This window comes from Chionomys nivalis, chromosome 8, assembly GCF_950005125.1.
Source record: "Chionomys nivalis chromosome 8, mChiNiv1.1, whole genome shotgun sequence".
In the NCBI taxonomy this organism is placed as follows: domain Eukaryota; kingdom Metazoa; phylum Chordata; class Mammalia; order Rodentia; family Cricetidae; genus Chionomys; species Chionomys nivalis.
Genome location: NC_080093.1, coordinates 87319651 through 87346948, shown reverse-complemented (window position 1 = coordinate 87346948; position 27298 = coordinate 87319651). Strand labels below are relative to the sequence as shown.

At 41.0% G+C, this 27298-nt stretch overlaps 1 protein-coding gene across 2 annotated transcripts; it reads right to left on the bottom strand.

Moving 5' to 3' along the window:
• Positions 1–889: 889 nt before the first annotated feature.
• Tmem41b (transmembrane protein 41B) lies at positions 890–27298 on the bottom strand. Of its 2 annotated transcripts, XM_057779454.1 has the most exons (7): positions 26967–27296; positions 18828–18945; positions 16794–16922; positions 14550–14643; positions 13567–13671; positions 9376–9514; positions 890–6025 (listed from the first exon to the last, which is right to left on the bottom strand). In XM_057779454.1, exons 1-7 carry the CDS (start codon positions 27085–27087, stop codon positions 5856–5858), a joined length of 876 nt encoding a protein of 291 aa, XP_057635437.1. In that variant the 5' UTR covers positions 27088–27296; the 3' UTR covers positions 890–5855. The 2 variants fall into 2 exon arrangements, 1 of the variants encoding a protein (XP_057635437.1); XR_009057610.1 differs by lacking the exons at positions 890–6025; positions 9376–9514 and having other exon boundaries at positions 13654–13671; positions 14550–14650; positions 26967–27298.

The window sequence follows — 27298 nt, the reverse complement described above, 5'->3', positions numbered from 1 at the left end:
AAAGGTGTAGGATACCACTCTCTACCTCTACAGCTCACCAAGTTTTCTTACACCACCCAGGGATCCAGCTCACTATACTTTCTCCACAGCCCCTATTTATTCTTCAGACAGGATGTTATTTTGTAGTCCAGTTGGTCTGAAACTCACAAACCTGCTGCCTCAGTTTTCAGTATTCAGTCATGTATAATCGTTTTAAAGACTTACTTTCTTGTGTTTTTGTATCTAGGTAGGTGTCCCTTGGAGCTGCAATTACAGGTGTTTGTAGGACATAGCTGCTGGAATCCAAACTCTAGTACTCTCATGATTGAACATCTGCTGAGTTCTAACTCACAATGATTTAAGACTTATTTTATGTGTATATTTTGCCTTTTTGTGTATGTATATGCAACATGCATGTTTGGTGCCCACTGAGGTCACAAGAAGGCATTGGGTCCTCTGGAACTGAAGTTACAGATAGTTGTGGGCCACCATGTGAGTGCTGGGAATCAAACCCTGGTCCCCTGCAAGAGAAACAAGTGCTCTTTTGAGTCATTTCCCCAACCCCAATATTGCTACCTTAAGTCCTTTTTTTTTCTTAATAGATCTAGAATACAGTTGTTCAAAATCAACTCCAAAATATCACACAACAGACTGAACAGACTTTCCCACTATAATACTGTCAGTAACGATGAACTAAATTTTACCTGTGGTCGATTTAAAAAGTCACAGCATAACCAGGCGGCGGTGGCACATACACATAGTCCCAGCAGTCAGGAGGCAGAGGCAGGTGGATTTCTGAGCTCAAGGTCAGCCTGCACTACATAATAAGTACTAGGATGTTATACAGAGATATCTTGTCTCTGAAAATCCAAATTAAATGAAAAGATAGATAAAAGCCACAATACAAACCTTGTAGATGTTCACCAAATCTTTATTTGCAATACACAAACCTGGAATTTAAGACACGAACTCCCCACCACTGTTCCAACTCTTATCTCTGGGCTTCATATTCAGAATGTCTTCAACAGTACCTCTGTCAGCATAGAACACTGAGAACTTGGAGCTCAGCAATGCTACTAGGCTTCAGATGGAGAAATAGGGGAGTTCCAGGCCCAGCTTCTCTCTGAATCCACCAGGCACATAACCTGACAGACATCCCGTCTACTATCCAGCAAACACCCCTACCTGATTCCTTCACTCTTTGTTCTCTTTTGCATGACTGGGGATAGAACCTAGGATGACACTGTGCATGCTGGGTTAGATAGTCCCAGCTACTCTTTCTTTTCTTCCAGTTTGTGGAGACTAGATCAACCTTATTTCTCATGGGTCCAGTTTCCATCCAGACCGTGGTTATCGGAGACAGAAATGCTATCTTCACAGCACCTGTCTATTTTCCAGATAGGTTCTTGCTACTAGTTTAGGCTGGCCTTGAACTCAATGTGTCTCTCCAGCCACAGCTGGCATTACAGGTGACTAACATACCCGGTCTCTTTCATTTCTATTCTTTGTGTGTTTTCTAGAAGTTAACCCCCAAAGTCTGACATACCAGGCAAGCACTTTACTACTGAGCTGTATCTCAAGGCAAGAGATTAAGAGATGCTAGGGGAAAAAAAATGAATTTTGTTTGCTTTGTGTTTTGGAGAGATAGGGTTTCATTATGTAGCTTAGACTGGCCTTGAATTTCTATTTCTTTTGCTTCTAGAGGTCTGGGATTCTATGCATGATGCCACACCCATCTCCTCTTTAATGTTTTGTTTCTTTTTAAAAACTCATTTACTGAAGGACATCTGGATTACTTCCATTTTTGGTCTATTATGAATAATTACTAAAAAGTGAAACAATCATTCATTCAAACATCACTGGTGGGGAAATCATTTCCAATCTTTTAAATATATAATGTATATTTATATTTTTTTGATTTTTCTTTTAATATTTATTTATTATGTATACAATATTCTGTCTGTGTGTATACCTGCAGGCCAGAAGAAGGCACCAGACCCCATAACAGATGGTTGTGAGCCACCATGTGGTTGCTGGGAACTGAATTCAGGACCTTTGGAAGAGCAGGCAATGCTCTTAACCTCTGAGCCATCTCTCCAGCCCCATTTTTTTGATTTTTCAAGACAGGGTTTCTCTGTGTAAAATCCTAGCTGTCCTGGAACTCACTCTGGAGACCAGGCTGGCTTCAAACTCATGGAGATCTGCCTGCCTCTGCCTCCCAAGTGCTGGGATTAAAGACGTGCGCCACCGTTGCCTGGCCAATTTATTTTTATCTTATGGTCATTGGTGTTTGGCCTGCATGTGTGTCTGTGTGAGGGTGTCAAAAGCCCTTTAACTGGAGTTACAGATGGATATGAGCTGCCATGTGGGTGCTGGGAACTGAACCTGGGTTCTCTGGAAGAACAGTCAGTGTCCTTAACCATCGATCCATCCATCCCTTCAACCCCAAATTTTGTTTTTAATTAGCTTAGAACTCAAAGAGATCTACTTGCCTCTTGGATGATGGGATTAATATGTATGCAACCACACCCTAATCTTAATCTTTTTATTTTGAGACAATTCTAATATTTAAATAGTTCTAAAAAATAGAGAAATCCTATGTACCCAATTTCACTCAAAGGCAACATCTTGTAAAGAATATAGTACATCACCAAGACACTGACACCCATACCAAGAGCCAGAACAGTCTAGCCTCCTGGTCCTTATTCTCAAGGCTCCATGAAGAATTATATTAAAATCCTTATATTTTGATTTATATTTATATTAAGATTCATGTATTTTGTTGTTTTTTTGAGACAAAGGCTAACTCATTAACCTAGAATTTGATGTGAAGCCAAAGAACTTCTGATCCTTTTGCTGAACTTACAGTGCCTAGGTTACAGGTTTGCACCACTGTGCCAGATTTACGAGGTGCTAGGTAGGGAGGGGGTGGCAATGTTGAACCTAGAGCTTCAAATATACGAGGTAAGCACCAACTTATAAGCTACATTCCAGCCCTTATGTTCTTTGTTCCAAATGGCAAAATGTATGTTAGAATCTTTGAGGGAACCACAAATATAGCTGTGATAGAATTCTTTTAAAAAAAAAAAAATATTTATTTATTTATTATGTATACAATATTCTGTCTGTGTGTATGCCTGCTGGCCAGAAGAGGGCACCAGACCCCATTACAGATGGTTGTGAGCCACCATGTGGTTGCTGGGAATTGAACTCAGGACCTGTGGTAGAGCAGGCAATGCTCTTAACCTCTGAGCCATCTCTCCAGCCCCATGAGTGATAGAATTCTTGCCTGCCATGCAAAGACCTGGGTCAAGTCCTAAGAAAGTCAGGCAGTAGTGCTGTATGTTTTTGATCCCAGCACTTGGAAGGCAGAGGCAGGAAGATCTGGCTAGAGGCCAGCCTGGTCTACAGGGTGAGTCCAGGACAGCTAAGGCTGTTACACAGAGAAGCCTGTTTTGAAAAACAAACAATAATCAAATTCTTTTAATCAAAAAATGTTATTTGTTAGAAATATATATATATACATATATTATATACATATATGTACTCTGATGAAATGAATCCAAAGCATGACAATGTTTCTACACCCGAGTAATCTACACTTTAGTTTACATTTATTAAGCATCATAGATATGTAATACTCAAAGTAACAAAGCTCTATTAAAGAGCCAGAAACTAAGAAGGAAACAGTTTTAAGTATGTGGACTGCCTAGTTAGCCTATTTGTCTCTCTGTTCCAATAGTATGCTCTTTTATGGTTATCACTAGGAAATCTCTTAAAGATGTAATGTTCTGCCTGAAAGCCAGAAGAGGACACCAAATCTCAAAGATGGTTGAACTCAGGACCTCTGGAAGAGCAACCAGTGTTCTTAACCTATGAGCCTTCTCTCCACTCCCAAGAATTTTTCTTTAATTTTTTTACTTATTTATAAATTTTTTATGTATGAGTACTCTGTCTGCATATACACCTGCATGCCTGAAGGAGGCAACAGATCCCATTATAGATGGTTTGAGCCACCATGTGGTTGGTGGGAATTGAACTCAAGACCTTTGGAAGAGCAGTCAGTGCTCTTAACTGCTGAGCTACCTCACCAGCCTTCCCAAATTCTTTCTTGACAGTCAAGGGTGAAATGTTAAAACAATGGTCGCCCTCTCTAGGGAGAAAAAAGTATATCCAACTAAAGTGGCAGCTCCTGTTGTACGTAGGGAAAAATATAGTAAAGGGAAAGAGGATGAAGAGGGTATTCTCAGCATAGACTATGCACCATATACAAACCAAAATAAGCAACAGGGTCTTCCCATTAAAGGCCTGATAAACACACACACACACACACACACACGATGTGTAGACCAGGTTGGCCTCAAACTAGGCAGTCAAGGTTAACTCTGAACTTCTACTTCTTAAGTCTTGGGATTGTAAGCATGTTACCATGTCTAGCTTCAATGGTATTTATACAATAATATTAGTAAACTTTGTCCTATACAGCTATGTGTTTAATTCATTAGTAAAAATAACAAAAGCTTTATCACTCAGCAAGACCTTTGCTAGACATAACAATTTCATACAAAATGACACAAGACTACACTATCAATCATTTTCCTTATATTTGTAATATATCCACATGTTAATACTGTGACAGAAAAAGGTTATGCAGGAGAAACGGACTTCGATTACGAATAAAAACACAAGGGTTTGCACACTGCTAAAGCGATTGTTTAACACACCACTAGATCTTAGAGTGCTTTAGATCACTCTGTCCTGGTAAGCAAAGAAGTCAAAAGGAGTCTCTCCCAAGAAATGGTAGAGATGATAATCACCATGTAGAAAGTGTTTCGCTTCGTGAGGTGAGAAAATAAAAGCTCTACAGCTGGGAAACTGTACTAATCAAGGGCTGTCCCAAAAAGGAAGTCATCAAAGGAAAGGCAACAAGCAATCGCACAGATGTATCATGCATGAAAGGTAATTACACAATACACTCTTTAATGAGCAAATATATTAATGTGGCAAAATTTACAGCTATTGAAACAAATAAACTAGATTTAAACACCAATGCTTCTACCAGATGTTTCATTATAAAATAATTAGTGTCTAAAAATTCTATGTTTCGAGTACTTACTTTCAGAACCCTTTTGAGATAATAAAGACGCTGTAACAAAATATCATTATCTGAATATACATTATCGACACCAATATGATACAGGCATAGAAGTCTCATTTTATATATGTATGGTGGAATACTGTAAAAAGGATGAAAACAGTTTAAATTATCAAACTAATTCATGATAAACCTCTATAAACTTAAATACTTATCCTTGCTACATTCTCTGGCCTATGTAAAGTGCTGTCTCAAAGAAATTAAAACCTCCCATTTGCATAAAGTATTCAGTTTTTGCTCTAAACTTTTTTTTTTATTTCACTGTTCCTTATTTTACATTAATATAGGGTCTTGTGGCATTGCTCAAGCTGGTCTCAAACGAGCAATCCTCTGGCCTTAGTCTCCTCAGCAGGTGGGATTACATGTATGTGCCACTGTACCCGAGTTCACTACTTTAGTTATTAGACAGAAAAGGAAAAAAAAAAAAAAAAAAACAACACAAAACCACTCAATTCAATGAATCATTTTGAATAAGAATCCTAAGACAGGCACACGGATGCTATCTCAGAGCTGCTCTTGGAACAGTTACACCCACAAATCTGATGACAGCACTTCTCATAGTCTGACGATCTTTGTAGGACAGTTTACTTTACAAATCCTTCTTCCAGTTACTGAAGAGCTGATTTCAAAACATAAGATGGATACACCTGCTATTCCTGAGATGGTGGTGGTGGTGGTAGTGACGTTGGTGGTGGTAGTGGTAAACAAAAACCCACGATTTTTACTCAAATTTCTGTTTTAGTTTTTTTTGGAAGATGGCTGGCAGAATAGAAAGAAGAGCCAAAATCATCAGAATAAATACTGAGTTCCAGGAAACAGCTTCCCCTGCTGTCGTAAGCTGATATAGAGTTGTTCCTGCCTTAATTGCTACAAAAGAGGGAGGTGCAACACCTAAAAAAAAAACAAAAAGAAAAAACAAAAAACAGTGAGTGAGTGGCAATGGCAATCAAATAAAAGTAAAAACCACCATTTTTCATATTTTTCACATGTATGCATGTTTTGTTCACATGTATGTAAGTGCACTATGGGCAGGCATGCCCACAGAGGCCAGAAGGTGGCATCATTTCCCTAGAACAAGAATAACACAAGATGGTATAAGCCTCCATATAGGTTCTGGGAACAGAATCTAGGTCCTCTATAAGCACAAGTACTCTTAACCACTGAGCCATCACTCCAGAACCCCCAAATCATATTTTAAAAGTTAAAATTCTATGTGCATATAGTCTTTTAGGAACACAGCCATTTGCATTGTGAATAAAGGATTAAGAAGTTAATGCAGGTATTTAGCATACAGGAGGCCCTGGATCAATCCCAGCACACACCAGCAGATTATTGGATTATCATTGGATTACATTTTTTTTTTTTTTTTGAGACAGGGTTTCTCTGTAGCTTTGGTGCCTGTCCTGGAACTACCTCTTGTAGACCAGGCTGGCCTTGAACTCACAGAGATCCACCTGCCTCTGCCTCCCGAGTGCTGGGCCACCACCGCCCGGCTGGATTACATTTTGAAACGATAAAATTATCTGACACAGACTCAAGTATAACATGGAAATAAAGTTAATTTCAGGATTAAAATTTATATCAATAAAGCAAAATTCTAAAAAAAAATAATTTCAGGTGTTCCTTTTTTTTGATGTTCCTAGATGGCTCACCCAGTCCTCATAGCCCTGTGCTACTAAAATAAAATCTTTTGTTATATGCTCAAGATCAAATCTCTCCCAGCTGTTCACTCAATTTTACAAGTACGCCTTTTCATAGAGTGTTTAATATTCCAAAGTACAAGACGAGCTAGCGAGATGGCTCAGTGGGTAGAAAACTTCAAGCTCCATTAAGTGTAGACCCCTAAAAGAAATTCAGTTTTTCAGTTACCTCCTAAGGATTATGAAAAACAGTTTTTAAAGATTTATTTATTTATTATGCATACAGTGTTCTGTCTTCATGAATGCCTGTAGGACAGAAGAGGGCATCAGATCTCATTAGAGATGGTTGTGAGCCACCATGCGGATGTTGGGAATTGACCTTTGGGATCAGAACCTTTGGAAGAGCAGCCAGTGCTCTTAACTACTGAGTTATCTATCCAGACGCAGGATAATGATATTTTTACAAGCCAGGAAACTTGAGAAGGCAAATAAAAACAAAAAAAGCAATGTCATCTAGAGAATAACTTCACAACTTTAGTATGTTTTAAAGTCAGTGAGTCCCATAATTCCAACTACTACTACTACTAGGGAGGTTAGGCAGTAAAATCTTTAGAGACCAAGCTTTGCCTAAGCGATGTCTCAAAGTAAAATGTGAAAAAAAGGTGTGTGTGGGGGGGCTGGGAAGCTAACTCAATGGCAATGTTTGCCTAGCATGCATGAAGCCCTAGGTTCAAGCCCACATACTGCCAGTACCCCTCAAGTCCCCACAGAAACTAGGTTGAATATAGTGTGTAGAACAGACTTTAAAATGGTAAGGGTTAGAAACATAACTCAGTGATAGAATGCCATCCAAGTAGTCAAAAGGTCCTGGGTTCAAGCTCTACATCCAAATCAAACACACACACACACGTAGAAAGAGGGAAGATACTCAAAGTCTAAGTAGACACAGCAGTTTATAATATGAAGTAAATGCTGGAAAGATTGCTTAGTGGTTAAGAATGCTTGCTGCTCTTGTAGAAGGTCATGGGTCAATTCCCAACACCTATGTTGGTGGTTCACAAACACCTAGAACTCCAGCTCCAGTGATATCCGATGCTTCTGATCTCCACAGGCACCTACACTCACACACATATTTTCTCACTCAGACACATAATTAAAAAAAAATCAGAACTTGTAAGTCAACTTTAGCAAATATTCAATACATGAAATCCATACATGCAGAATCCAAGCAATTTAAACTGCAAATAAAAGCAAGAGTCTTTCTAAATAAAGGCGGAATTCTCAAAATTAAGGTTTTGCCCTTGTGTACGGTAGTTAGGCAAGCACTCAACTCCTCTAATAAATTGTTGTGTCCACTTATTAACTTCAAAATTTGGTATCAAATCTTTTTTTTTTTTTTTTTTTTTGGTGTTTCGAGACAGGGTTTCTCCGTGCTTTTGGAGCCTGTCCTGGAACTAGCTCTTGTAGATCAGGCTGGTCTCGAACTCACAGAGATCCACCTGCCTCTGCCTCCCAAGTGCTGGGATTAAAGGCGTGTGCCACCACTGCCTGGCTTGGTATCAATTCTTGATGTCTATTGATTTCGCTTTTCCTAGACTTCTGGTGATTTCCGCAATAAATTGGATTTCAATATTTGACTAAAATACAAAGGAAAAACAGTTCAAAAACAGAAACTAAATGTTTCTATCTACTGAGAGAGACAGTGGAGTTTAAAAAAAATTCAGGTGGTGGAGGTGCACGTCTTTAATCCCAGCACTCTGGAGGCAGAGGCAGGTGGATCTCTGTGTGTTCAAAGCCAGCCTGATCCACTGATCCAGATGGAGGGGAGTTGCAAGACAGCCAGCAGCCAGGAGTGTTATACAGAGAAAACCTGTCTAGAAAACAAAAAAACAAAAAAAAAAAAGAAAAGAAAGAAAGAAGCCGGGCGGTGGTGGTGGTGCACACCTTGAATCTCAGCACTCGGGAGGCAGAGGCAGGCAGATCTCCGTGAGTTTGAGGCCAGCCTGGTCTACAAGAGCTAGTTCCAGGACAGGCTCTAAAACTACAGCAAAACCCCGTCTCAAAAAACCAAAAAGAAAAGTTCAGTCTGGGGACGCAGTGAAGTTTGTGCAGCCGAGAAAGGACTAAGAAAAAGCTGTCTTTGGCCAGTTCCTAGTCATCACCCACCAAGTCCTTTGGAAGGCCAGAGGGCACCTGGAGCCTGGGATGCTCAACATGCAGTTCAGGCTCATGAGAAGAGTTCTCAGCCAATAGAGTTTGTGGCCTGTGATCTCTGATCTAACTGACTCCAGCTGGCAAAGAAAGAAAGGCCAATGGGCCAGAGTTGGGGTGGAAATAAAACATTCCCAGGTTTGAGCCCTAATATCACCAAAACAAAACAAATAAAAAAGGATACAAAAAAAGAGGTGGTGAGGGTTCTGCTTAATCTTAGGTTATTAAAATAACATGTAATAGAAAGTGCTCATTCTTTACAGACGTAACACATTACAACACACTGAAAAAGCTGTTGTTCTAGGCCAGGTGATTTTGCACACAGCAGACGACCTAGGCCAGCTGGACATGCACACGATGAGCTGTCACAGTGTGAACCAGAGGTCTTACCTAGAAAAGTGCCAATAAAAAACACTTTCAATGGCACATTTATCACAGGAGACGTTATATTAATAAACCAATTAGGCAGAAATGGTGTGATTCTCAAAAAGATAATGTAGTTAATGAGATGTTCTCTATGACGCTCTACCTGTTGTAAGAAAAGAACCAGTGTAAGTTAAGACCAATATTGAAAGTAAACTGCTAATATAAAATACCTTAAATTCTCATCCCTGATACATCTCAGTTTACCCAACAGAAACAATGTGTATACAGCATCTGCCTACCATGTGTAAAGCCCAGGGTTAAATACCCAGAAAAACACAGACATGCACAGTTAAAAAAAAATTTCCTTTCACCTTTACATGGGTTCCAGGGATCAAACTCAGTTGTTAGGCTTTTGGGCCATGACCTTATAGACTGAGGCATCTTACCAGCCCTTATTTTAGTTTTTACAATTATGGGTGATCCTAGGAACTCATTCATGCTAGCCTCCAGTTTAATTTTTTAAAAATTCACATAATCTTTATCTTATGGTATTACAACACATGAATTAAATAAATAAATAAATAAATAAATAAATAAGCCGGGTAGTGGTGGTGCGTGCCTTTAATCCCATCACTCTGGAAGCAGAGGCAGACGGATCTCTGGGAGTTCGAGGCCAGCCTGGTCTACAAGAGCTAGTTCCGGGACAGGCACCAAAACTACAGAGAAAGCCGGGCGGTGGTGGCGCACGCCTTTAATCCCAGCACTTGGGAGGCAGAGGCAGGCGGATCTCTGTGAGTTCGAGACCAGCCTGGTCTACAAGAGCTAGTTCCAGGACAGGCTCCAAAACCACAGAGAAACCTTGTCTCGAAAAACCAAAAAAAAAAAAAAAAAAAAAGAACAAAACTACAGAGAAACCCTGTCTCGAAAATAAAAATAAAAATAAATAAACATTTTAATTAGCTATATATAATAATTATTTATATTCCTATATAAGTAGTAATATCACTTATAAAAACAGCTATTCTTTTTTGGGGGGGGATTTTTCGAGACAGGGTTTCTCCAAAAACAGCTATTCTAAATAAAAATATATATGTAAAATTCATAATCTGTACACATATAATAAAAAGTAACTAAATTTAAAGTGTAAACTACAAGTCTAGCCATTAGATTTCAGATGTTTTAGAAACATGTGATCACAATTTAAAAGTAAAATATAAAACTTTCATTTGTTATCTAAAGCAAGAAGCTGAAGAAGGATGATCTCTCTACTTCCTATGAGATGCAATTATTTCTTCTGATCTTTGTATAAAAATAGAGTTCTCCTCCTGTTGTGATTTAAAAGTAACATGTCCCTATCAACTGTCACATGTGCTGAAGCCTAGGTCTCTAGCTTGGGGAATGATCAAAGGTTATGGAAACTGGGTGGTGGTGCCTAGCTGGAGGAACCAGGCTACTTGAAGGGCGTTCTTCTTTTGTTTATTATTATTTTTTTTAAAGACAGGGTTTCTCTGTGTAGTCCTGGAGGTTCTGGAACTCACTATGTAGATAGACCAGGCTAGCCTCAAACTCAGAGATCCACTCCCTGCCTCTGCCTACTGAGTGCTTGGGATTAAATGCCCCCACACCCTGGCTGAAGGTTCCATCCAGGATCCTCTGTTGTGCTCCTGCCTGCCACAGGGTGAGGGACACTGAAACAAGCTTCCTGTGCCCTGCCCTGTCCCACCACTGGCCTAGAATTAACAGAGACAGAGACTGAAAACTGAACCCTGCAGAAAACCATGCCCGTTTTCCCCAGCATTTGTCACAACTGAGGGTCTAATACACCACAAAGATTATGGCAGCTTTTTTCTGTGTACAGTATATTAGTCATTGTTAGTCTTTTCAGAGATCCTGATTGAAAACAGAAGTTTTTCCTACTAAAATGCCTAAGAGCAATAAGCTTAAGGTTTTTCAGTTACCACTGACAATATGCTACATTCACACAAAACATGAAGCACCTAATTTTGGAATGCTTTCATACTGACATTGACTTCTGCTAACTGATTTCACAAAACAAGCAAGCAAATAAAATAAAACAAAAATAAACAAAAAAGTTGGAGACATAGGAGTATCGGGGATAATCCTTCTGTATGTTGTGAATATATATTATTCTCATTGGCTGATAATAAAGCTGATATAGCCTATAGCAAGGCAGAATAAGGCTAGGCGGGAAAGTCAAACTGAAAATACAGTGAGGAAGAAGAGCAGTCAGGGAGAGATGTGAGCCAGCCGACAGAGGAACAAGAAATGTTACATAAAGCCACAAACCATGTGGCAAAGGTATAGATGAATAAAAATGGGTTCATTTTAGTTGTAAAAGCTAGTTAGTATAAGTCTGAGCAATAGGCCAAGCATTAAGTAATTAATATAAGCTTTGTGTGATTATTTGGGACTGGTTGGTTGGGACAGAAAAGTTCTCTTTCTACACAGGAGGATCAGGAATTCAAGGCCAGCATGGATTGATTACATGACAACCTGTCTCAAAAAGTAAAATCACTGGGGCTAAAGGAACAGGTCAGCCGGGCGGTGGTGGCGCACGCCTTTAATCCCAGCACTTGGGAGGCAGAGGTAGGTGGATCTCTGTGAGTTCGAGACCAGCCTGGTCTACAAGAGCTAGTTCCAGGACAGGCTCCAAAATCACAGAGAAACCCTGTCTCAAAAAAACCAAAAAAAAAAAAAAAAAAAAAAAAAAAAAACCACACAGCACTTGGGAGGCAGAGGCAGGTAAGATCTCTGTGGGCTCAAGGCCAGCCTGGTCTACAAAGTGAGTTCCAGGACAACTAAGGTTGTTATACAGAGAAAACCTGTCTCAAAAAAAAAAAAAAAAAAAAAAAAAGGAAGAAAGGAGGGAGGGAGGAAGGACAGACGGACAGAAAGAGAAAGAGAGAGAGAGAGAAAAGACAGACATGTAACTGGGAACTGGGGAGGGGATGTGTTGGGAAGTGAATCTAGAGGGAATTAAAAAGAAATAGGGGGTGGAGATGAACAAAATACAATGTACACATGTATGAAATGCCATATAACAAGGTCGTATCTCAAAAAACTCAAACTGTGGCACTGTATATCTGACCAAAGCCTATGGCTAGAAAGGAACCCACTACTGCTGTCTTGCTAAATGTGTATGCTGTCAAAGCCTTCCAAATCTTCATGTTTCTATCTGTAGATTAGTACTACTTTCAGAAAAGCTTCTTTTTGCAGTGGGCAGCAATGCAGAGTCATAACTGGGCAAAGTGCTGACAGTAAGTGGCTGCTGAGTGCTCAGACCTAAATGGGTCTCAAGAAACATCACAGAAAGGAAAGGAAAGAATTTAAGAGCTGGAGGATGGGAAGGAACACTGAAATGATGTCGGAAATAACATGGCCACTTCACTCATGAATTACAGCAGCTATGGCTACTTACACAAGATTAAGCAATGTTTAATTGCACAATAAACATTCCAGCATGGATGAAGAGGGACTTACGAGGTTCTACCCCTAGTTAAGAAACTAACTACTGGTAGTTGGTAGCTGCTAGGAGAGGGGTCATTTTTCTGAGGTGGTAGACCACCTATCCCATGAGCATGCAGGCAACATTAATGAGACTTAGTAGGCTGGGGGTAGGGTGGAGCCAGAGATTATAGGAGGGTAAGTACTGAAGGAATGGGGAGAGTAAAGTCAGACTGGGGTTGAATATAATTAAGATACACTGTCGAAGACAGCAATGAATTAATGCATAGCTACTGCTTAGCTTGCTCTCCTTTTCATACAGTTCAGGACTCAGCCACTGAAATGGTGCTGACCACTAACAGGGTGGTCTTCCCATCTCAAATAACTCAACTAAGAAAAGACCGCAGGCCAATCCAGTCTAGACAATTCCTCATTGAGTCTCTCTTCCCAAGTCAACAACTTAAGCTAACCATAACATGCTTTATAATAAACTTTGTGTACGAAGTCTTTAATCCCTGCACTCTAGAAGCAGAGGAGGGCAGATATTAAAGGTGAATCTGAGGCTAGCCTGGTCTACAAACTGAGATCTAGGCCCTCCAGGGCTACATGAGGAATTAGGCATGTGTGAATATAATCAAAATACACTGTATGAAATTCTCAAAGAACAAAAATATGTTTTAAAAATTTCTTATCACATGATGACAAAACCAAAAAAATCAAAAAGAAACAAAACCAAAAATACATGCCTACCTGCTGCGACCATTTTACTGCCTTCTCTGTTAGGTATTTGTATACAACAGGTCTTCCAACTAAATAGGAGAGCATGTAGCAGAAGGAGGCACCAAGTCCAGAACACTGGAAAACAAGACAAACAAACAAAATGTACTCTGTATCCTTCCATCTCATTCCTGCAGATGTATTTACTTAGTTGACCTCTCTCAGGGCCAGGCAGAACAGTCTAAATAACATCTATTTAGAGAACAGAAGAACCCATTTGATCTAGTCCTTTCTCAAACTAAAAACGAGATCAGATAAAATAAATTGGTACTTGCAATGAAACTTTGTGACCATATCCAGTAATTACTGTTTAGTTTAAGAATAAGGAGCCTTAGCTGGTATGGTGGCACGGCATTCCATTCAGGAGGCAGAGGCAGGCAGATCCTTGTGAGTCTGAGGCCAGCCTGGTCTGCAAAGCAAATCCCAAGATAGCAGGGCTGTTACTCAGAGAAACCCTGTCTCAAAAAACAAAAGAATAAGTAGCCCTTCCCATCCTCCCCTATACCTATGCATAAAGACACTTCCATATGAACTGCAAAAAACAACAGGAATGAAAGGCTATGTAATTAATTACAAGCAAGTCTATAGTATCCCATTCTAAGAAAATCAAAATCTTTTTTGTTGTTGTTGGTTTTCTGAGACAGGGTTTCTCTGTAGCTTTGGAGCCTGTCCTGGAACTAGCTCTTGTAGACCAGGCTGGTCTTGAACTCACAGATCCACCTGCCTCTGCCTCCCAAGTGCTGGGATTAAAGGCATGCGCCACCACTACCTGGCAAAAAAAAAAACAAACAAAAAAAAAACTCTTAACAGTTCCTCATGAGAGACTTAACAGGAACCACATTCCTGTTAATGAACAAGTTAACTAACGATAATTCCTCAAAAATTGATGAATGAGACAGACTGGTGTGGCTAGGATGCCATTATCACCCTCACCCCAATTCATTGCCCATACTTACCAAGCAAACAAGGAATAAGGCTAGTGGGAATGGGTAAAGGAACCCCGAAAGTATGCTGAGGAAAATGGAGCCTGGAATAGCAAATGTTTGCAGACTGTTAACTTCTAAGTTAAGGATCAAAACATCAAGAAGTGGAATTTTCACAAGACAAACTCAACATCTGAGGAAAATTACAATACAGAAATTATGTCAATAACCCCAAAGTAATCTTATGTAGTATTATTACTTTGTGTTGGAATGAAATCTGCCCCAGCAGTTCAGGTGGATTTTTCTACCTGTGGTATCATATCCACACTAAAACAAGGTGCATACTTTGGAGATTCTGGATATTGGTTTGGGGACTTGTAGTAAAGGACAATGGATGCCTTCAGCTCTAAGCAAGCTACCACTGACTAATAATACTAAACTTCAGCAAGCAAATAAATGCAATGTTGGTAAGAGTATGCTAAGAGGAACTCCAGAACAAACACCCAATAGACGCTGGGAAGAAAAATCAGACAGTAGCCAAAGTCTCCTGTGATGCTTTTATTTTAGGGTTTTTGTTTTGCTGTTTTTTAGACAATCTCATTTTGTAGCCCCTGGCTGGCCTGGAACTTTCCTCGTAGACTAGATTAGACTCAAACTCAAGAGATCCACCTGGCTGGACGGTGGTGGCGCACGCCTTTAATCCCAGCACTCGGGAGGCAGAGGCAGGCGGATCTCTGAGTTCGAGGCCAGCCTTGTCTAGAAGAGCTAGTTCCAGGACAGGAACCAAAAGCCTCGGAGAAATCCTGTCTCGAAAAATTCAAAAAAAAAAAAAAAAAAAGAGATCCACCTGCATCTGCTAAGATTAAATGCATGCTAATACATGCTAATGCAGACTGGCTGTATTAACAACTATGCTGTGTCTCTACCTATCATTCTCCCATTCTTTCAGCTGTTTAGTAATGTTGCTTTTTAATACTCTATATTCAAACATAAAATATATACTTAGTATAGACGTATTGCTTAAAAAAAAAAAAAAAAAAAAACTGGTTAAGCCGGGCGGTGGTGACATATGCCTTTAATCCCAGCACTCGGGAGGCAGAGGCAGGTGGATCTCTGTGAGTTCGAGGTCAGCCTGGTCTACAAGAGCTAGTTCCAGGACAGGTACCAAAGCTACAAAGAAACCTTGTCTCAGAAAACAAAAAACAAACAAAAAACTGGTTAAATGAATGAACACTAGGATTAAAATAAGAAACTTTAAAAATTATATCAAAAAAAAAAAAATAGAGAAGAAGCCGGACAGTGGTGGCGCACGCCTTTAATCCCAGCACTCGGGAGGCAGAGGCAGGCAGATTTCTATGAGTTCGAGACCAGCCTGGTCTACCGTAGGGATATAGCCCCACCCATTGGGGGCGTGTTCGCCTCGGGCTAATGTTTACAGGCGTGATCCCAGCAGCCTTTTCTTTTGCTCCGCTTTTCCTGTTCTCCGCGGGAACCTGTGGTCCTGTAAGTCTATTTCCTTATTAAAGCTGTATATATCTATATAATCTGTCTGCATTCATTTACACCGCCACAGTCTACAAGAGCTAGTTCCAGGACAGGCTCCAAAACCACAGAGAAACCCTGTCTCGAAAAACCAAAAATAAATAAATAAATATAAATAAATAAATAAATAAAAATTATGTCCAAAAAGAGAATAAAATAAAAAGAATAGCCAAGCATGGTAGCAAATACATGGAATCCTACCATCTAGGATGGTAGATTCAGAAGGATAAGGGGTTCACTGTCATTACTGGGTACACAGCAAGCTTAAGGGCAGCCTGGGTTATACATGGGCCTGAATTAAAAAGCAAAAAAGAGACACACACACCCAAATCTTTATTTATCTGTTTGTTTCGAGATACGGTTTATCTATGTAATAGTCCTGGTTGTCCTGGAACTTGCTCTATAGTTCAGGCAAGCACAGTAATACCCTGCCTCAAAAACAAAACAAACCCAGTTTTATTTATTTTTGAATATTAAACTATTTGTGTTTTTTGACCTCAGTGGGATGTATGGAGGTCAGAGGACAGCTTTCAGGATCAGGTTCTTTCCTACCATGTTGTCCTAGGAATCAAATCCAGGATATGCCGGGTTGGTAGCAAGTGCCTTTACCTGCTATGCCATCTCACTGGCCCTTGAATTAACATTTTAAAAGGAAAACAATCATTACTTAAACAGGAGACCTTTAGAACCTCATCTTGAGCAAATTAGAAAACATTTTTTCAGGTAAAAGGATACAAAATATATGTAGCAAAGTAAGCGACCAATACTTGTACGTAAAAGGTATCCTTGTACTTGGAGAGGACCTTTCCTAGAGCCTTGGCATCATCCATATCTCTTGGGACCTTCATATTCACTCTTTCTTCTCTAAAGAAAACAATGTAAAAAATTTAAAAACCATAATTCCATGATAAAAATCAAAGACAAATTTAAAACATGGAGTTTTAAATCAAAATGATGTAATGTAATTGATCTGTAATAAGGACAAATTCACATTTTTAGATATAATAATCTATAAACATACACACATACAAATTAAAATTCAAAATGATACAAACCAAAGATTAAAAACATTTCTTTCACTTTTGGTTTTAATTTTAATATTAAGAAATGAGCCGCCTGGTCTACAAGAGCTAGTTCCAGGACAGGCTCCAAAGCCACAGAGAAACCCTGTCTCAAAAAACCAAAAAGCTGACCAGGATGACCTCAAATGCCCAGTTGAGATTTTTATAAGAAATCATTCAAATCTTAACAAGGCGGCAGATAGAAAACAAAATTAATAGCAAGGAAAAGGAAAAAGCGAGGGGAGGTGAAACATGACCATAACACCAGCTACTCGATAACCCAAATTAGTGGGTAGGCTGAGGCAGGAGTTGGAAGACAGTTTGGTTTTCATTAGAAGACACTGTCTCCAAATGGGGTAAGAAGGATGTAGTAGTACATGCCTTTAATCCCAGCACTAGGAGGCAGAGGGAAGCAAAGTAAGAGACTAGCTAGGGTCAACACAATTCCAGGGCAGCCAGGATTACATAGTAAAACTGTCTCAGAAAAAGAGTTAAATAAACTAGAAGGTGATGGTACACACCTTTAATCCCAGCTCTCCAGAGGCTGAGGCAGGTGGATCTCTGTGAGTTTAAGGTCACCCTGGTCTACTTAGTGAGTTCCAGGACAGTCAAGGCTACACAGTGTGACCCTAACTCAAAAGAACAATCATTAAATAAATAATAAAATCAGCCGGGCGATGGTAGCGCACGCCTTTAATCCCAGCACTCGGGAGGCAGAGGCAGGTGGATCTCTGTGAGTTCGAGACCAGCCTGGTCTACAGAGCTAGTTCCAGGACAGGCTCCAAAGCCACAGAGAAACCCTGTCTTGAAATCTAGAAAGACTCTAGAGAGAAGTGTGTACACATGTATACACAAATACACAGAAAAGAGCAGACTAGAAAAGGCACCTAACTACATTATTTTCTGTAAGTATGTTACTACACAGATTGGATGCAAAAATTACTTTAAATCAGCTCCTTACTTCCTATTCCTCTATAAAAAGTCAGAAAGGATCTAAAATCAAATTCATTTCAGGAGGCAGAAACAAGAGGACCTCTGTTAGTCTTAGAGACTAACCTCTGTCCTTAGAGTGCTTGCTGGGATTAAGGGCTTGTGCCACCACACCTGTCCCATCCTTTTCTTTTTTTTTTTTTTTTTAAGTTTTTCGAGACAGGGTTTCTCTGTGGTTTTGGAGCCTGTCCTGGAACTAGCTCTTGTAGACCAGGCTGGTCTCGAACTCACAGAGATCCACCTGCCTCTGCCTCCCAAGTGCTGGGATTAAAGGCGTGCGCCACCACCGCCCGGCCTCCATCCTTTTCTTAATAAATTCTATTTTTGTTTCATGGAAGGGAAAGGGAGGGAGGGGAGGGGAAGAGAGGAGGGGAGGAGGAAGAAAGGAGGGGAGGGGAGGGGAAAGAGAGAGGCGGGGGGGGGGGGGCATTTCTCAGTTGGTAGACTGCTTACTTAAGATACAGAAAACCTGGATGAAAATCTGGTATGGTGGCATAGGGAGGTGGAGACAGCAGAACTAGAAATTCAAGGTCATTCTTTGTGAAAACAGGGAGTTTAAACCAAAACAAAAGGGCAGGAAGGTACTCCTGGATTCTATAATCTTGAGAACTGATACACAAGCACCTTAAATAGTTCTGTTGCTAAAGGAAATTTGTAGCTTTTAATTTATTTCACCTCTAAAATATATAGACATTTTTAGACTCTCTTGTATACTTACTCACTAAGCTGAGGAAAATTTTTATATACCAAAAACATAATGAAAGCTGCACATAAGAAAATGGACACCAGTATAAGGAGTGACATTCTTGCTGAGCCAGCTTCTGCACAAGGTTTGTCTGAAAGAAAAAAAAGTGTATTTAAAATAAATCGTATTTCAAGCTAATAACTTCCTCAAACCCTTTTCTCCCAAAAGCCGTTCATACTTTTGCTTAAAACTATGACATTAAACCAATTAATTCAACTGCTATAAGAACCACTTATTGGCCATCTTCCAACATCCAAGGGGCAGAAGCAGGCTAGACTCTTTAAATTTAAGGCCAACTTTGTGCACATAGTGTAGGACAGCCAGAGATACATAGTAAGGCCCCATCTAAAACAAAAAACAAAAACCAAACAAACGAACAAAAGACTGAGGAAGATACCTGACATTGACCTCTGGCCTCTACATGTGCACACACCCACACAAACATGTGCATACCACACACACATACATACATTACTTTTGGCATGACAGTTCAAACATGTAAACCCAACTCTCAAGATCTAAAGGTCTGAGGCTAGCCTGGGATAGATAACAAGACTTCTGCTCAAGAATTGATAGCTATGGGGCAGCAGAGACTGTTGAAGCAGCTGCTGTTCTGAAAAGTTCATTCAGTTCTCAGTACTCACATAGTAACCAGAGAATCAGATGCCCCTCCCTCTTCTAGTTTCCACAGGTGCCAGCATGTGGGGCATATACATACATGCAGCCAACACTCATACATAAAACTAACCTTTAAAAACAAAACAGTTGTTATGGAGCTGGGGAAATAGTCAAGTAAGAGTGCATATATGCAAACATGAGAACGGAGTTTGATCCCCAGACTCAGCCAGCCTAGTCCAAAGAGGGAGCTTCCTACTCACTAAGTAACGCACAGAGCAATAAAGAAAGGCACCTTTGTGTTCTGGGCTCTATCTGTATGAGCCTAAGCGATCATATCTACCCACTTATATGCTTACACCATACACACAACACACAAAACAAGCTACAAAAACAGCAGTATGTATTAAAACAACTTAATCAAAAATGTAGGACAAAAAACTAGGTAAGATATGGCAGGCAGCATACACTTAAGTAATCCCAGCAATTAGGAAACTGAGGCAGGAATAGGGAACTGGAGATAAACCTGGGCTACATAAGGAAACCACCTCAAAGAAAACACACACACACAATTTGTTTTGGTTTCTTGTCACATTGGTGTGGGAGAATTGTCTGTATTCTGTCAATCATGTTTTAAATAAACGATGATTGGCCAGGCAGGAAGTATAGGCAGGAAAACCAAACAGGAAGTAGAAATGATGCAAGAAGCAAGATGTGAGTGGCCCTGCTGAGAAATGTACTGAACCATGTGGCTAGCATAGCTACAAGAGCTAATATGTAGCCTGAGCTAATGGGCCAATCGGTTTTATAACTTAAGGAGATCTCTGTGTGATTTTCTTTGGGGCTAAACAGTTGGGGATACCGGGCATGACAGAAACCCCGAACAAGCAGGCCCCCTTCATGTTACATCACATAAAAAAAAAAAGTCTTAGAAGATAAATAAGAGGGCCTGGCTTGGTAGCCCATGCCTGCCTTTAATCCCAGCATTTGGGGCAGAGGCAGGTGAATTTCTGTTTGAGGCTTGCCTGGTCTACAGAGGCAAGTACTAGGATGGCCAGGGCTACATAGAAAAACCCCAAAATCCTGTCTCAAAACAAAACAAAAGATTAATAAGAGGAACACATAAATACTGAGTTCAGAGAAACAGTTTTAATGGGCTGTCATCAAAGCAAAGACACGCTATTCATTTAAGTAGTACACAAGCAGTTTTTATCATGCCTGTTGTCTTTTAAATCTACCTGAAGGGCTGAGGAGATGACTCAGCAGGTGAAGACACTTGCCACCAAACCTGACAGGTGACCTGAATTCCATCCCTAACATTCACAAAAAAGCAGAGATAGATCAGATTCCTGCAAACTGTCCTTCGATCTCCACATGCATGCCCTGGAATACTGTGTTCTGGCACATACGCACATGCCCATCTACTCTCAAATCAATCAATCAATCAATCAATCAATCAATCAATAAATGTAAAAAACCTTTTAACCGGGCTAGAGAGATGGCTCAGAGGTTAAGAGCATTGCCTGCTCTTCCAAAGGTCCTGAGTTCAATTCCCAGCAACCACATGGTGCCTCACAACCATCTGTAATGGGGTCTGGTGCCCTCTTCTGGCCTGCAGGCATACACACAGACAGAATATTGTATAAATAAATAAATAAATATTTAAAAACAACAACAAAAAAAAAAACCCTTTTAACCTACTATCTGGAGTTAACTCGTCCCAGCCCACATGCCACATCTACCCTCAAATAAATAAGTAAATGTTAAAAAAAACTTTTTAACCTACCATCTAGAATTAACTTGTCCCAGTCCAAAGTTTTAGCTTATTTCATTGAGAAGAAAGTCTATGAATTCAAAGTGTTTAATAGCAATGTAATCTGTTTGTTTTAAAGAATTTTTAAAATATTTATTTATTAAGTATACAATATTCTGTGTGTATGCCTGCAGACCAGAAGAGGGCACCAGACCTCATTACAGATGGTTGTAAGCCACCATGTGGTTGTTGGGAATTGAACTCAGGACCTTTGGAAGAGCAGGCAATGCTTTTAACCGCTGAGTCATCTCTCCAGCCCCAATTTGTTTTTTGAGACAGGGTTTTCTTCTCTGTGTAGCGCTGGCTGTCCCGGAACTTGGTCTGTAGACCAGGCTGGCCTCAAACTCAGATCTGTCTGCTTCTGCCTCCTGCATCGCCACTGCCCAGTAAGAGTAACATGATTTAACATTAACTTTGGATTAGTTTTCACTATGATTTCTTTCTTTTTTTTTTTTTTAAGATTTATTTATTATGTATACAGCATTCTGTCTGCATGTATGCCTGCACACCAGAATGGGGCACCAGATCTCATTACAGATGGTTGTGAGCCACCATGTGGTTGCTGGGAATTGAACTCAGGACCTTTGGAAGAATAGCCAGTGCTCTTAACCTCTGAGCCATCTCTCCAGCCCCCTTCACTATGATTTCTAAGAACAAAGGGCAGATATTCTCCCCACTCCTGGCAATTCTACATAAGTCACAGACTGAAAGCATACTTCTCTGTATGCTCGGCACCTACTATGTTCAATCTCTGCTTCCAAGAAGCAGGCAAAACCATCATAAAGAATACGAAATCAGCCAGGTGGTGGTGGCGCACGCCTCTAATCCCAGCACTCGTGAGGCAGAGGCAGGTGGATCTCTGTGAGTTCGAGACCAGCCTGGTCTACAAGAGCTAGTTCCAGGACAGGCTCCAAAGCTACAGAGAAACCCTGTCTCAAAAAACCAAAGGAAAAAAAAAAGAATATGAAATCAAAGGGCTTAAAGACTTCATAGGAAGGGCAGATTACTAGGTGGACATGATAAAGGCAATTTTTAGTTGAAGATTAAAAATATGGGTTAAAAAAACCCCTCTAACCTGTACTGTATGCTCCTAAATACATTTTAAGGCCAACAGTCTTTTAAAGTCAAAACTTTTTTTCCTAAAACATACTGCCCTGTGGCTCAGCTTTGAAGTTAAAACTTAAATAAGGCATCTGTTATATTACCTGGAAAACTAAATATTTTTCTCTGCACTAAGAATTCACCAGTCCTACAGTCGGGGACAATTGGGGCATGTTTCAGAAATGGCTAACTGGACTACAGAGCACCAGCTAACAGGAATTTTTTCTTTTTCTTTTTTTCTTTTTCTTTTGAGACAGGGTTTCTTTGTAGCTTTCGAGCCTGTCCTGGAACTAGCTCTTGTAAAACAGGCTGGCCTCAAACTCAGAGATCCCCCTCCTCTGCCTCCTGAGTGCTGGGATTAAAGGCTTGCGCCACCACCGTCCAGCTGATAGTGACGTAACTTCTCAGGTTTAACTTGACACCTATTCTCTTCACTGTCTGAAACTGAGTCTCCTCCACCCATATTAGCATTATGCTTACCAGAAAAGAAAACAAGGAAGAGGTGCACAAACACTTGAGTGACATTCAATTCTGAGGTTCTACTTTCACACGTCATAAACAGTGTTGATAATTATGGTCCAATAATGCTTCTGCATAATCCTAGTAAACCTAAAGGCTAGAATACAATTCATTTATTCTTCTGAGCATAATTCAATTATAAGTATAGTTTTCGTCTGAATCTGTACCACGCATACTACTACTGCTTCTTTGTACAACCATGTTAGATGGGGGTGCTTTTCTCTGGCAGCCACCGTGCCTGCACTTGAAATGCATTGGCTTCTAGATCTTCTCCAATACTACCACTATGTTCGTTAATACTATAATCTAATATCATCATACTCTTATCCAACTCTCTGCCTATCTAGCTTTCTCCCAGGTCAAAGGTACTGCTTGAGAAAGAGTCATGCTTTTTCAACCTACTAGTCCATATACTTTCTCTGCTTCAATTTGGGTTACTGACAGACAGGAATCCTGTCACAACACTGTCCCTGTACCCAAGGACTCTGCCTCTTACTTTAGTGAACCCTCCCATTCTATCCCAAGTCTGTTCACAAGATCACCTTCCCTATTCTTATCTTTATCTTTTTGTTAAATGTTAACAGACTTCCTTCTAGACCCTGCTCTGTGAATTGTTTCCATTCATCAACATCTTCAATACAGCCTCAGCACTAAGGAGGCAGAAGCTGATGGATCTCTGTAAGTTTGAGACCAGCCTGGTCTACACAGTGAGTTCCAGTTAAGTCAACTGTAAGAATCCCTCTCAGTAAGTAAAAACACATGAATGAAGTCTCAAAAAATAAAAATTAATCATATTGTACTTCTATGTTTTTTTTGTTTTGCTATATGGTCTCATATAGACCAGGCTGACCTCCAACTCAAAGATGTAATTAAAGGTGACCTTGAACTCCTTTCCTGTATCCTATATCCATCTCCCAAGTGTAGGCACCCACAGACATGCATGTACAACACACATACGCCAAAACAAGAAAAAAAGGGAAGAAAGAAAAAAAACAAAAACCTCACTCATAGAGAAGGTCAGTGATGGTGACACCTGTCTGCAATCCCAATAGTGGGGAGACAGAGACAGGACTGCCAAAAGATGGAACCCAGCCTGGTGCAGGCTTGGTCTATACAGACAAAAAAGTGTCATGCCTGGTATATAATACCCCATTTTTAGGTAGGATCTCCAGGGCAGCTTGGGATACAAACGAAACAAAACAAAAACCAAACACTGAAGTGTTACAGAATTTGTAAGAAGATTCTATCACTAAGTAGTTTTCTTCCTTTTTCTTTTTCTTTTTTTTTTTCGGTTTTTCGAGACAGGGTTTCTCTGTGGCTTTGGAGCCTGTCCTGGAACTAGCTCTGTAGACCAGGCTGGTCTCGAACTCACAGAGATCCACCTGCCTCTGCCTCCCAAGTGCTGGGATTAAAGGCGTGCGCCACCACCGCCCGGCTACTAAGTAGTTTTCAATCAAAGGTTATTAGAATCTTTACTTTGCCTTTTTTCTTTTCTTTTCTTTCTTTCTTTCTTTTTTTTTTTTTTTGGTTTTTCGAAACAGGGTTTCTCTGTGGCTTTGGAGCCTGTCCTGGAACTAGCTCTGTAGACCAGGCTGGTCTCGAACTCACAGAGATCCACCTGCCTCTGCCTCCCGAGTGCTGGGATTAAAGGCGTGCGCCACCATCGCCAGGTTTGCCTTTTTTCTTTGAATGGCAAGTTGCTATCTACAATCAACAAAAGTTGTTTTTCCAATCCTAGGAAACTGGTTGCTAACTAGTTACTAATGGCACCACTGCAGCAGAATACTAAGTAAACTAAAACCTACCATGTGAAAGGACCATAGACTCTTTGCTACAAAAAGAATTCCTAACATTAGAAAATGGCAGAGGGGCCGGGCGGTGGTGGTGCACGCCTTTAATCCCAGCACTTGGGAGGCAGAGGCAGGTGGATCTCTGTGAGTTCGAGACCAGCCTGGTCTACAAGAGCTAGTTCCAGGACAGGCTCCAAAACCACAGAGAAACCCTGTCTCGAAAAACCAAAAAAAAAAAAAAAAAAAAAAAAAAAAAAATGGCAGAGGGGAAAAAAGAAAAATCTCTGTCCTTTGGCTTATGTATGTATAGTTTGCAAGTCATTTAATAAAAGAAAACACCATAAAAGAATTCTGGAAGTTTTGAGACGTTATTATTATTTAGTAACTCCAAAACAAACAACAGCAACAAAACAAACCCACAAAACTGAAGGCTAACTATTCTCAAGCCAAATTACAATTACCTAGAGCTTGGATTATTCTCACTCTCCACACCTGAATCTTCAAAACAGTGTTCCCTTCACTTAAAGCAGATCTAGGGCTGGGCAGTGGTGGCACACGCCTCCTTTAATCCCAGAATTTGGGAGACAGATAGATTTTAATGAGTTCGAGTCCAGCAAGTTCCAGGACATCCAGGACTATTTTTTTTTTTTTTTTTTTTTTTTTGGTTTTTCGAGACAGGGTTTCTCTGTGGTTTTGGAGCCTGTCTTGGAACTAGCTCTTGCAGACCAGGCTGGTCTCGAACTCACAGAGATCCGCCTGCCTCTGCCTCCCAAGTGCTGGGATTAAAGGCGTGCGCCACCACCGCCCGGCTATATCCAGGACTATTACACAGAGAAACCCTGTCTCAAAAAACCAAGAGGAGACTTAGGCTTTAGCAACCATATGTTCCTAAAAGGTTTTTCATTTATACAAAATTATTTAGTTCCAGTCTATATGCAAATACATAAACCTATTAATTACAACATACTTTTAAAATCAGCTGGGGGGGGGGCAAGGGATGCATGTTACCCAGAGGATGGTTCTAGATACCCTGAAACTAGAGTTACAGATGGTGATGAGCTGACATGTGGGTGCCCTGAATGGAACCAGGGTCCTCTGTAAGAGCAGCCAGTGTGCTTAACCACTGAACCATCTTTCCAGCTCTCCCACTACACAGTCTCACAAGACCACCATTTTGGCCATTAGTGGTGGTGAAGACAGCAGTAAATTTGCTGCAAACATCTTAAAGGATCACTCCAGGCGTTTGCGCTTGCTTCAAAAGCGCTTAAAAGAATGCAAACGGGCTGTGGTGGTGTAGGCCTTTAATCCCAGCACTCTGGAGGCAGGGGCAGGTGGCTCTCTGAGTTCAAGGCCAGCCTGATCCATAGAGCGAGTATCAGGACAGGCTACAAAGTTACACAGAGAAACCCTGTATCAAAACAAAACTAAACAAAAACAACAACAAAAAAGAATGTAATCATTTCAGTTGCTGAAAAGCAACGAATAATTTTTTTTTTGTTTTGTTTTGTTTTTCGAGATAGGGTTTCTCTGTGGTTTTGGAGCCTGTCCTGGTACTAGCTCTTGTAGACCAGGCTGGCCTCGAACTCAGAGAGATCCGCCTGCCTCCTCCTCCCAAGTGTTGGGTTCAAAGGTTGTGCCACCACCGCCTGGCTTGGATAATATTTGTTTGTTAGTTTTTAAAGACAGGGTCTGGGGTCCCAGTGCACGCCAGGAAGAGGCAGGTAGTTATCTGTGTTCGACCCCAACCTGGTCTACAGAGAAAGTTTCAGTACAGCCAGGGCTACACAGATAAAGCCAGTCTCAAAAAAACCAAAAACATCAACAAAAATCAAAGTTACAAAGAACAGTAAACGGAAGCATAGGATCTAAGACTTTCAAGTGGCACCTGGAAGGTCCAGTCCTTGTTCTAATCACTACCTTAGCTTGTCTCGGTGACTCTGCACAAGTCATGTACCTGCATATCCCTCAGTTTGTTCACCTGGAAAACAATGCAAAAAAGCCTCAAGTCTCTTTAACACCTGCCTGGAAGGTAGCCAGGGTAACGAACCTCATTGTGTCTCTGAGCTTCAACAAGTCAGCGTCACTGGTTCTTTTAACTGGAGTCTATTGAGAAAGTACGTACTAGGAGCTTGACACAGGTCCCCCAGTCAAGTACACTACTCTCCTGCTGCGGTCCTTGGGAGCTGAAAGGTCGGTCTTTCCCTGAGATCTGCTGGGGTACTCGCCCCTCCGGCCTTTGGGGTAGCCTCAGGCCCGGCCCGCAGGTCCACTCACCCTTCAGCTGCTCTCCGCTGCCTGGCGTGGCGGAACCGCGCGTCCCCGTTGCCCGGTCCCCCGCTGGGGTCGAGTGCCGCGCCCCCGTTTGCGTCCTCTCGGCGACACGGCCTTTCGCCATGGCTGTTGCAGGGGGCTGAGAAGAACACCCAATGCTGCCGCGCCCCCTTGAATGACTAAACTCCTCCTGCAGCTTCCCACCAACACCGAGGCGCGCCGCACAGCCACTTCCGGCGCGACCCCCTCACCCGAGACGACCTCGGCAACGAGACGCTGGGCCGAGCCTCGGAGCGAGCTCGGCTGACGGCCCGCCCAGCCCCGGCCAGCCCCGC